Source organism: Nannospalax galili, unplaced genomic scaffold, assembly GCF_000622305.1.
Source record: "Nannospalax galili isolate Female #2095 unplaced genomic scaffold, S.galili_v1.0 scaffold110, whole genome shotgun sequence".
Classification (NCBI taxonomy): domain Eukaryota; kingdom Metazoa; phylum Chordata; class Mammalia; order Rodentia; family Spalacidae; genus Nannospalax; species Nannospalax galili.
The window spans coordinates 1436513-1449517 of record NW_008328707.1 but is presented as its reverse complement, the minus strand read 5'-3'; the positions used below and the strand labels follow the sequence as shown (position 1 = coordinate 1449517).

The 13005-nt window shown below is 35.5% G+C and overlaps 1 protein-coding gene across 2 annotated transcripts in view; it reads right to left on the bottom strand.

Annotated features, from left to right (window-relative positions):
- The window catches only part of Msrb3 (methionine sulfoxide reductase B3), a 159875-nt gene that overhangs the window by 52202 nt on the left and 94668 nt on the right, over window positions 1-13005 (bottom strand). For both annotated transcript variants that reach the window (XM_029561532.1, XM_008829076.3), the window contains one exon: window positions 9660-9688. In XM_029561532.1, coding sequence (XP_029417392.1) covers window positions 9660-9688 — 29 coding nt within the window. The remainder of the gene's footprint in view (window positions 1-9659; window positions 9689-13005) is intronic.

Here is a 13005-nt window from a genome sequence, read left to right as displayed (position 1 = left end):
AACACTCAACATCTTCTCTTGCCATTCATTCCCTCACCATTTATTCAACAAACATCACACATGCCAGTGTGTGAATACATAATATGGATTACATGTCTTTAATATAAAACAATTAATTTTTTTAATAGCAACAAAGGCTGCTAACTGTAACATCTGAACATAATATATGTTATTTGGCCACTTACACCTTTAAGAAAGAGCGGTGAATCTTATATATATAAACTGAAAAAAAAAATCACAAAACCAATGATTATTAAGCAAAAATTTGCTCAGATTTTTTTCATATTTAATTCCTATCATGGGAAATTGGAAAATTAAAAAAAAATCAAAAGATCCTCTTCTTAAAAAGTGATTTATTTTATTTGTAATTATATGTATGGGGAGGTACTATGTACATGTGAATGGAAGCACCTTGTGAGACAGAGGCAAAGGCATTGGATTCCCCTGGAATTGAAGTCACAGGCAATTATGAACCTTCCACACAAGTGCTGGGAACTGAGCTCGGTACCTCTGTATGAACAATATGTGCTCTTAACTGCCGAGTCAGCCACAAAGGAACCTCTTATAAGACTCTTTACTGTAGTACAGTTCCATAATATAAAATAAAAAGGGAAAATTATTGAGACTAAAAGAACTTTTAAAAAGTTTGGCCAGGTACACAGTTCAGTGGTAGAACATTCAGAAGGCATGATCAATGTTTCGTGTCCAAGCAAAGAAAAAGAAAACAATGTGAGTGTGGTACACCTGTCATCCCAGCACTTGGGAGGCTGAGTGTGATACACCTGTCATCCCAGCACTTGGGAGGCTGAGTGTGATACACCTGTCATCCCAGCACTTGGGAGGCTGAGGCAGGAGGACAGCCAGTTCTAGACCTGCCTAAGACCCTGTCTAAAAATGAAACAGAATCCTAAAAGAATGCCTTAATATCATAAACAAATAATGTACAGCTTTGCTTACTACATTTTTACTTGTTCCTTAATAAATAAACAATTTCACATTAGAACATGATGATGTTAAGACTCTAAAGCCTGCTGTCAAGTACTATGTTACATGGAAGTTTCTACATGTTGCAGTAGGATGCAGCTTATTTCTGACCAGGAATGAGCAAGATGTGTCAGTTAACATGAAAGCTCCAACAACCTGTGTTGTTGCCTAAAGAAAGTGACCACAAGCATCAATTCATTTGGGCTAATGTCTTTCACTAGAAGCTAAGCGTATTTACTTTCCAACAAAACTGCAGTGAACTGTGTACTAAAATGAGTTCAAAGTACAAATGACAATTCTACAAAACCAATGAGTTCTTGCTCAACCACTTTTTTTATAACACATACTGCATGAATAACTTTTCTTAGCAAGCAATTTAATACTGGTGGGCTAATCCATATGTAGAAAATAAAATCCAATATCACTTTCAAAATTCATTTCGTGGGGCTGGAGAGATGGCTCAGCAGTTAAGAACACTGGCTGCTCTTGTAGAGGACCCAGGTTCAGTTTCCCAGCACTCACATGGCAGCTGTCTGTAACTCCAATCCCAAGGGAATCCAATGCCCTCTCCTGACCTCCATGGGCATTGCATGATATGGGTGTACTTACACACATGCAGTCAATACACCAATACACATAAAATTTTAAAAACTGCATTTCTCAACAGACTACAAAATCTAAATACTTTCTGAGGTAGAAGGTATCTAAAATCATGTACAACTATGAGGGCAAATATGTCATACAGGAAGAGATAGCAAAAGTAAATACACATGAAATACTGTTTATCACACCAACTCTAGGGTTTTTTTTTTATTTTTTTAAAGGAGCATTTAATTACAGCTTTAACATACTCAATAACAATTTACAGAGCAAAGATACATCTTTCAAAAGTAGTTATAAAGTTTTTAGGTTCACAGTTGAATTAATACAGTTATACAATATTGAACTCAGTATAAACCTGTAAGACATAAAATTGAATGAGTTTTTAACCTTTAAAAATGATCTTCATTTCATTTTAAAACATACTTTTTCTTTCAGAAAGACATTGTTTTTGCTAATAACACTTAGATGTTGGCGCATGCATCTCTAATCTGTACATATCTGATTATAGTATCTAATACTGTGAGCTGTGGAATCAGACTATTTAAGATCTAATCCAAGTCTGTCACTAGCTGCCTGATCATTAACTAAAATAATCAACCTACCTGTGCTAATAATGTATGATCATTCAGATTAAATGAGTCAGTAAATATTAAATATTTAGTCTGCATAAAATCCACATTAGCAATTGCTATTATTATTATCTACAAAATTAAGCTCAAGTTCTTTACCCTGCAGTTTGTAATTAACTCCCAACACCAGGAGCTTTCAACGAAATTTCTCTAGTTCTGGAGGGTTGATTTGCTTACTCTTCCTCAAATCTATTTGTCCTCTGTATCTGTGTGCTTGACCCTAAATGGCTCTCTATTTAAAATGTTCTCTCTCTTTACTTACATCAAACTCTAGCTCTACCCTTGAAGACCTGCCATACCCTAAAGTAATTTCCTTTCTAAAACTTCCTCTAGGGTTCCATTATGAGAATCAGTCATATTGCCCTGACACTATCTCTTCAACAGAACTGTAAAGTCCATGAAAGTAAGAACTATGCCATACTCATGACTTCCTCCATGTTTTCCATAAAATAACTATTCTTCATGTGCATGAAGAATTGGCTGGCTGATCACTAAGTCAAAGTAGAAACATCTACATACTGGTTCAATGACTTGACAATGTATTCTGAGCCTGAGAGTGTTAGAAACAAACCATTCATTAAGTACAACCACACCAATGGCAGCCAAACTTGGGCCAAAACATGCCATCCAACTTGTACTTCTCAGCTGGAACTACTAGTACCTATGTAGCTGTAAGTAAGTCATATAACTCTCTGCAGTTCCAATTCTTTTGCTGATTAGAATGGCCCTATTTAGCTTATAAAACTTTTATAAGGCTCAAGCTTGATAAAATTTATGAAAAGGTTTTTTAAATGCTAAAACATACAAATATTTTCATCATTATATACAAATACCACAACTGATTTCCAAATAGTGAGAAATAAAGAAATAATTGAATCCACACCAAATATACAATCACTCTAACTAGATAAATATTTTTTGTTAAGTAACTGATTTATGTTCTGACACAGTAAGTTCAGTTATGGACTCTTATTCTTCTGCCTTCCTGTGTCCATACTCTCTACCATGTGACCCAGTTATGCATCCTATTAGAGGGAAAAAAGAACACTTATGTCTGCACGATCACTGACAACACTTTCTTAAACATTTGTGTGTCCAGAAGAAAATCACAGTTGCAATTATTTAAAAGAATATATAAAAACCTCTAGGATTTCAATAAAGAAAACTAATAGCTTTAAAGGGTTTAATTCTAAGTAAAAGAAAAAAGAAAATATAAATTTAAATATGTGATAGTGGTATACATGAAAGCCAAGAAAATCTGTTGGAAGTTCCAGAAACAAGAAAAAAACTCCCTTTCAAATCTTGTCATCAAACTGTCAGTACTCAGCCACCAGGCTCGCCTGATTCCTTTAAGTTAGTTCACAGAAGATGAATGACCGTGCCCCTCTAACTTGCCTCTACCAATCCAGTGAGGATGTTATGGAGGAAATATAATTCTTTATGCTATCCTTGAATAGAATAAGTAAACGAACAAATGCAAAGAAGAGTGTAGAAGTCATAAACATTTGTGCTGTAATCTAAGTTCACCTCTTAGTGACAATGTGAAATGGCATTTCTTACTGAAAGCTGTAGAAAAGGTGCTTTAGCACTATTGGGCTACTCCCATAAAAACTCAGAGCAGAGAACAAAGTTATGGATTGAACAATGTGAAGAAAGGTGAATTTGTCTACCCTTAAAACATACTAACTCATGCTTAAATATCAAGAGCTCTTCAACTCACCACAAGGATCTAAGTTTGGACTTGTTATCTCTTCTTAATAAAATATGCAGAGAAATCCATAGGAATTTGTATAATAGGTCAAATAGTGTAAGATTCAATGAGAGAAGGAATTGTATCTACCCTGTTCATAGCTATAACCTCAACATCTGGCATATAGCATGCCCAATGAATCTATGTTGAATGACCGAATTGTTGAATAGTCAGTATTTTTCTTATTTCTATTGAATGATATCCAAATACAGATTTCAATATTCTTATAGAGAGATTGATATTTTTTCCTTTTATACATTGTTACAAGACCTATGAAAATAAGAAATTTTAAACCACAAATTATATTGTACAGCTAAAAAGTATTGTCAACATATTGTCACACTTATAAGAACTGAAAATATTCTCCTTATTAACATTTCTTGAGAAGAGATTACTATGTTAAGTGAATAGTTTTCTAGTAGGTTTCAAACTGCAGTTCTGCTACATTCAAAGTCCTCACTTTTCTTCAACTTACTGTCTCCCATAACACCCCACTCTGTATTTCAGAGCCTTTGTGCTTTAAGCGATTATGGTCTTTGATTTCCTTAACCTGGAGTGTGGATTCCTTTTAGCTACCGATCCTAAAAGCGACACTAGCTGCTTTTTGTTCCTTGGAATTTTTCCTCCTTCAGGATAATTTATTCTGTTGTGCCTTCTATTATCGTGTGGTTTAGGATCTCCTAACCTTCTACACTTGAGCTTTATTTAACAATGAGCTCCCACCTCCACTCTCCACACTAAACCATGCTCATTAGGTTTCTTAATCCTCCATAATTTGCTTTCATGAAATCTTACACATTTCAGCCGCTGTGTTCTATGAGCCTGTTTTCTTAGGATAGCTATTCCAACAGCAGAGCAGCAGCAAGCACTGAACAAGCTTTTCACTTTCTCAGCCAACATGACTCTACAGGGAAAAAATGGTTGTTCGAATGTTTATGGGTCATGAAACTATACCTTTTAACTTGGTATTTCATTTTCTCACCCAAACATTGCCTGGGATGGTTAAGACTACAGAATTAACCTAAGGGAAGTTTTTAACATATAGTTATTAACCTGTAAACATCAGATGCTTCTTAATCAGAGAGAAAATAACAATATCCTGATATTAGTCATCAGTAAATTCAAGAATTTCAAAGAGAAAAAGAAATCCTTTCTTGGTTATTCTGCAAGAGCTTTGCTTTTATAAATGGGTCATTTTTAAAAGATGTGCACAGCTTTGTAATCTGACCAAAGTGTCAGCACCAGGTCTTTTCAACAGCTCATCATGCTTTTCCCCCATGTTACTCATTAGAAACTCCTCTGCTGAGGAAGTATGTTCAGAATGGACAAAAGAGCATATATTTCCATATTTCTAACTTTCTAGGGGCCTTGATTAAGAACAGATTTCTTGGTTATAGACTGAAAGAGTCAATGAATTTTCCAAAGGTACCTAGCTGATTCCAGCAGAGTTCACACTCCAACTCTCTGTATGTAGCTGAGTCCAGCAAAGTTCACACTCCAATCCGTGCATGTTAACTTATGATCCTCCCCATCCAGATGACAGAAAGCAAAGCCAGTAAGTTCTTTATTTAATTGGTCTGCATCCATGCAGTGACCTCCAGGGCTCTGTTTATATAGCCTATCGTGCAATATGCTCCACAGCTCTCTGCCTCTTTCAAAAGCATGCTTTTCCTGAGATTTGATATATGGTTTTCATATTTAATCACTATGTTAAAACTCAATGCTCTGCTTCCTCCAGCATCAACTAACTTCCCTTCTTGGGAGGTGGGGTAAAGAGCACAGCTTCTTGCTAGTTCTGAACATAAAAGGAAGTCTGTTTTACTCTATTAGTAAGATCACCAACTCCACATACTCTTAGACAAGCTACATTATCACTACATCAACTAGAAGCTGATGTTAACTTAGAAACCTTAAAAACTCCCTTGGAAAGAAGGTGAGCTCACTATTCCTAACTGACAAAGCCAAACTTCAGGTCACTGAGTCATAAATCAACAAAAAGAGTTTTAAAATCAAGTCGGGGCATGGTGGTGCACTCCTTTAGTCCCAGCACTTGGGAAGCAGAGGCAGGCAGCTCTCTGTGAGTTCAAGGCCAGCCTGGTCTACAAAGTGAGTTCCAGGCCAGCTGGGACTATAGGGAGACCCTGTCTCAAAAAGACAAAAAAAAAAAAAAGTTCTAAAATCAGTATAAAACTCAATATACAGAAATTACAGCTAAATGGGAATTGAAGTTTTAACCAAATTTATCATCAAAATAGAACATTCCTGTGATACTTAGATCAGAGTAACATAGCACCTCTGCCTCACGGTTACAGGTTTTCTTTGACCAGATGACTCACCATAAGTAGAATTTTTCAGTCTCTGTAACTTGAATGTGGGAACAAAATGCTACAACCTTTTCTGTAACAATCAGCACATGACCCAGATTTCTAAGATGGATGAAAACCTTGAAAACTAAAATGACCCCTTTCAATAAAGCAAGACAATCTATAATTTTTAGGTTTTAAATATTATAAAAATGTCCTCTACTTTAAAATATTTTGAGAGTAACCATGGCAAATTACTAACAATAGTAAATTTAGAGGGTGGCCACTCATCATACTGCACTCCCTCCTTGTAAGTATAGTTGAAATTTTCATTGTAAGATTTAACTTCAGGGGCTGGGGAGGTGGCTCAGTCAGTAAAGTGCCTGGCAAACAGGAAGACTTAAGTTTCACCCTCAGAACCTACATAAAAAGAAGACAGGCATGGAGGCACACACTTATAGCACTAGAGAGACAGAGCCAGAAGAATCCTTTGGGATTGCTGGACAGCCAATCTAATCTACTTGACAAGCTCCCAGCCACAGAAAGAAAGAAAGGAAAGGAAAGAAGGAAGGAGGGAGAGAGGGAGGAAGGAAGGAAGGAAGGAAGGAAGGAAGGAAGGAAGGAAGGAAGAGCCTGAAAAACAGCACTCAACATTGTCCCTTGGCTTCCATAAACACATGCATCCATGTGTGTGCATGCAAGGGAACCCACATGGAAACACACACAATCTTAACTTTTGGGAAAACACCAAAATGTTGTCTGTGGGCTTGCTTTTATAAAAAATAAGTCGAGTAAGCAAAACTTTCCTACTTTCTTAGCTAATCATTTGGTTATATTTTACCATGTGATAGCAATGGAAAATTTTCTTTCTCATGGATCTCACTGCACAATCTAAAACTCATAAGTACAAATGTGCAGTAAGCTCTAAATTGTACGTGTGTGTGTGTGTGTGTGTGTGTCACTCTTAGAGAGACAGAGAGAGAGAGAGAAAGAGAGAGTTTGACTTTGAAATCCTCTCCTTTTTGACTGCACTGAGCACCGTATTTACATTTTAAAGCTTTTTTTCTCTTAGTATGATTGGCACCATTCTTCATTTAAAAATCTTATTTTGTCAAGCTGAATACAACCTTTAACAGAGCTAGCTGACTTTCCGCATTTGATGAACAATAGAGAATTTGAACCTATTGAAGCCATAGATTTAATTGTTCCAATATGTTATCTTATTCATAACCAAAAGTTGCATAATATAAAATACCAAAGAATAAATTTTTTGTTTCCTTCATCATGATTCCTCATCCAATGATAAGCTAGAAGAACTTATAAAAAATTCTTAATTAGAAAACATCTAAATTTACTCCATATTTAAATGCAAAATGAAAAGTACAAATAAACTTTTAATCTGTATTTCCCATAAGACTTTAGGAGTACAGGCTGGAGAGATGGCACAGCAGTTAAGAAGATCGGCTGCACTTCTAGAGGACCCAGGTTTGGTTCCCAGCACCCACATGGCAGCTTAAAAAAAAAAAAAAAAAATACCATCTATAACTCCAGTTTGAAGGCACTGATGCCCTCTTCTGGCCTCCGCAGGCATTGCATGTACCTGGGGCACTTACATTCAGGCAAAACCATACAGATAAATAAAAATATATAAGTAAAAAAAGATTTTAAGAGTACATTGTAATTTTCAAAGACACGCAGATGTTGTGTAAGACAAAAATTCAAAAACCAGGACTTGAATAAAAACAAGAGTTATGGATAAAATCTTTAGTCACATGAGTGAAAGATGTGTGCCTGTACAGATGTTATAACTATTTCAAGTGATAAATATTAACCTTCTGTATACGAATTTAGCAGTACACTTTAATTTGGATTAAAAGTCTTAACATAAATTGTTTGACTTTGACAATAGCAGCCCAATATTTCAGTTTTGTATACCATTTCCAGATTTTCCTTCAAAATGTATCTAGTGAACTTTTTCATTTTTAAAAGCTGTATTCCCGATCCTGTACCTTAAAATCAGCTTCTTGTTTGATTGTTTAGAGAATTAAATCATATAATAAATAAGCGAATTCTTAATATTTGATGACTGACTGCCATATATTTTAAGGCATGTAGTTTTTATGTAAAGAATTCATTCTCTGTAAATTTTATTCATTTAGTATTATACCTAGAGATTACAACTATTAAATAAAAGAAACATTTTTCACCTTATTTGAATCACCTTCAGTGAGTAAATAAAAGAGTCACTGCCATAGAGACTGTAGTCTTCATATTTCTAACTTTTTTAACCAAAAATGTTTACTTTATACCACCACTGGCACGTGTTGATTCAGAAGCCCCAAACAACAACACGGAAAGAGTTCTAGAATCACGGACTTAAATCAGGGGAATTTGTCAGGTCAAATACACAGACTTCATGTAGTTGAGTCTCACCAAATTGGAGAAACTCATAAAGCTGTACTTTAAAAGGCTGGTCAAGCTGATGAGAAGGAAAGTGTGTTAGCTCTGTAACAACACTGTCAGAAAGGAATTTACAGCCCTTGGTTTCTCTCTGAACACAATAATAAAAACCCTTTAGGTTAAGATATAGTGAAACTCACAACCCTGTAAGAATGTGACTTTGAAATGCAGCAAGCTATTTTTTTTTCCTGCAAATTATTTTCTCCTGGAATTGCAAACTAATACTGGTATATTAACAATCAATCAAAGGGCATAATTCCTTGGTGCCCAACATGAGGCAATTTTTGTGCTTTAGTTGTAAGCATCATCAGAAACTCTGCAGTGAATAAATCTTTGCAGGAAGCAAAAAGAGTCGAACCTGAGGACCACCAGTTGTACTCGTGCTTAATGAGAGGAAAACATCTAATGAGGCTGATAAACCACTGTCGGTGATGATATAAACTCTGTCTTAATAGATACAAAACAGTAGTTTAAGGTGGCTTTAATTTTCTATCACTTCTCCAGTGAAACAGAAGTCATAGATGAATTTCTATCTATATTATACACTTTGCTGGATTAAATGTATTCGCCACTGCATGTGATGACAAATCAGTTGTGAAGGACCTTTAAATTATTTAAGATGCATTGCCAATTAAGAAAATAATATTGTGTTAAGCAACAAATACATGCAACCCCCACTCTGCTTTTAAACTGGAAGTCTGCAGAAATAAGGCATTTAATGCTTGTTTCAGAACTATGAAGAGCCCCAAGTGAACACCTCAAACTATGATTCGCAGCAGCCAAAGCCCTGCATTGATGTGGAACTCATGTTTTGAAAAGAGATTGCTCAGTCTGTTTAAAATCAAAAATGGTTCTTGATCTGATGAATTACTCCTCAGAGAATAATGTACATAAAATATACTCAGAATAACATTATTAATGTAAACATACCTGAACCAGAGTCAAATTTAGTTTCTGACCTGCAAAGCAAAAAAAAAAAAAAAATTACATTTTTATAATATAAAATACTAAAAGAACAAGTTATTTTATGAGGTGGGAAGGTATAGTATTTAGAGATTTCTGCATATTGGTAAAGAAATAAAATTATTTCCTGAAATGTAAATATATATTTATTTCAGTCATTTCAAATGAATGTATTACCTGGGTCCCCTAAATCTGCACATATTAATTTAGATTACACATAAGAAAAAAGATAATAAACTTTTAAAGTTTGCTTTTGAAAGCAGGGACTTTTTAAAAAGCATCTAATCTTTACATATTAACTTGTTTCAGTGGTATTATAAAGTAATAAAAAATGAAACTATATTATGCTTTTTACTCTATTATTAAAGATTTTCAATTGCTTAACAGCAAGGAATTTTTCACTAGGTTCTTAGCACACAGCAAATGAACTTAGTAACCCCATACATTTAATAAGGAGGAGGGGAAAACAGCCCTTGTGGGAACATTACATTTCAGATATAGGTTAATACTGGCTGTAAATTCAGAAGCCTTTGAAGCCCTCGGTCTGGCTGTGGGAAAACTTCTGTTGGGTAATTACTCTCAAGATGCTGCTGATGTGCTGTCAAGCAGAATTAACCCAGTGACTAGGCCTATCTACACAGGCTACTATAAGACAGCATTGTCTATATCTAGCTCTCAAACCAATTAGTGGGCATGCTCAGTCGGATTTATATCACACACCAGCAATCAATAGTATATATGTTCACAGCTGTCACAGCAAGATACCAGAACCAACCAGCAGGAGTCCTGTTAAAGGATGTTACATTGACAGAGAAGACTTTTTTTTCATGGGGAAATGTAGTTAACTAACTGGGAAAGGAGATTTCTTTGAAATTATGCCAGAGTACTGAAGTACTTTGGGAAGCAGTGGCTTTCTTCACCTAAATTAGCTTCAAGAAAAGTCATCAAAGAGGGGAAGGGAGAATAAGGAGCTTCTTTCCCCACAAAAATTCATTTTCTCAAGTACTCAAATTTTACCTTACTTTTAACCAAAGTCAACAACTGTTCACATATATATATATATATAAAACACATAAGTGTATATGTTTATACATGTACTCCTACACACACATACATATATATGTATTTAGTATATATGTGTGTGTATTTAGTATATATAAAGTACAGCCATAGATTTGGTTTTATGAGGGGTTTTTGCAGCACTAGGAATTAAACCTAGGATCACACATGTTAGGTAAGTGCTCTACCACCAAACTCTCCACCTAACCCAAACAACCAATTTTCAGTATCTGCCACTATAATGCAGACCCAACTTCTTCCTCAAACCCAGTCCTCATTTTAGTTCTATACATCCTATGTCATTTGTCTTCCTTTATTAATCTCCCAGTATTCTCACTCCATGAGCCAGAAAATAGGTCCTTGCTACAGTTTATCGGCAGTTTCCTAATATATACTGTAAAAGCCCTGTGACAGTGTGAACTTCTTGTTCAATAGACATGCTGACCACTTCTTTCCAGGGCTGTTTATCAGCATCCTATTGGCTCCCCTCCCAAACCATGCTGCCCCTCAGCTACTCCACATATCATGGCAGTGACAGTCATGTACACACTGGGCCTCACGTGTTTTCATATTCCCCACACATAGCACAGCACCTGACACTTAAGCGTTAATAAAAATTTGTAGTAGGAATCAATGCATAAACAACAAATCAATAAGCTAATAGAGGGCTAAAGGTAAACTACAATGACAAAAGTCTCTAAAATATGTATTTTGAGATATGTAAAATTACATCAGAAAATTTTTATTCTTCAGAGTATCTTATCTATTCCTGAGGCATCTGGTCAATATGTAAAACATATCCATAAAATGTACACAAAAATTTTCACAAACCAATTAGCACCTTAGGCACTGATTTAAAAATAGAAAACATTTTCATAATCTTCAGATACAGTATTAAGCATTCAAAATACATTTTATTAATAATTAAAACATGATCATCAAAGTTAAAATGATCACATTTGAGGTTAGGGAAAATTGTTCCTATGACAGGTTAATTCAGATTACTATGAGATTTTGCATACATAAAGTCTGTTGTGATGTACTCTATCAGAATTGTGATGGTTATCTCTATTCATAAATCCTCCTTGGGAAAGTAAGTAAAATATAGACAGGAAGGAGTAAATAGGAAGTACACAAAGAAAGATATACAACAGTGTGGATGTGGATCATACAGGAAAGGTCAAGAAGGACACACATCCATTGTGAATGTTCCAAGCATATCAATCACAGGCTTATTTTTAGTAGTGTACTGTGTTGGATACTAGAATATGAAAAAGCACAAAGCATGGCATAAAATGAATAAAATGAACCTGTCTCTGAAGGCAGCCATTCTATTCCTAGACTACCTACTCATATATCTAAGCTCAAAACTAATTGGTCCTGGTACTGCTTTCCAATATCCATTCTCCCCTTCTTGCTTTGAAAAGTTTTCTGTTTTTGTTTTTGTCTTTTTTTGAGACGTGGTCTCCCTGTAGCCCCAGCTGTCCTGGAACTCACTATGTAGACCTGGCTGGCCTTGAACTCACAGAGATCCTCCTGCCTTTGCCTCCCAAGTGCTGGGGATAAAGGTGTACGCCACCACACTCGACTATTGTTTTGAAAAGTTTTAAACAGGCACATAATTGGATAGGCAAAATGATATTTCCACACTATTTAAGACCTTTTTTGTGGCTATTTGTGACCATGTGATATAATGCCTTCCACCACGCCCCACCTCTTAGAGATCCACCATCTCAGCACCACAACACTGGAGATCAGTGGTCCAGCTTTGGAGGACACATTCCATCCATATCTAAATCACAGCATATCTTAAAGTAAAACTTTAAAATGTGTGAACATGAAAATGAAGAGCTTATGAATTTCAAAACAGAAAGGATTGATACTAGAAAATTCAATTATTACTCAAATTTTTTTAAATTTAAATATGTAATGCATATATTCTTTTGATAATAGAATTGAAGATTTTCAAGAGAGGGCAGTTTTAGTCATTGCTTAGGGCTGTATACTGGGAAAATTTATAAAATGACTATCTTCTATTTATGACACATTTTATGTGTGTCAAAACCAAAAGATTTGGGGCTGAGTATGCAGCTCATTTGCTAGAGTGCTTGTCTAGCATAAAGAAACCTCTGGGTTTGATTCTCAACCTTCATAAACTGGGTGTGGTGGTGCCACACTCAGGAGGCAGAAGCAGGAGAATTAGGAATATAGTGAGTTTGAGGCCACCCTGGGCTACCTGAGAGCCTGACCAGAA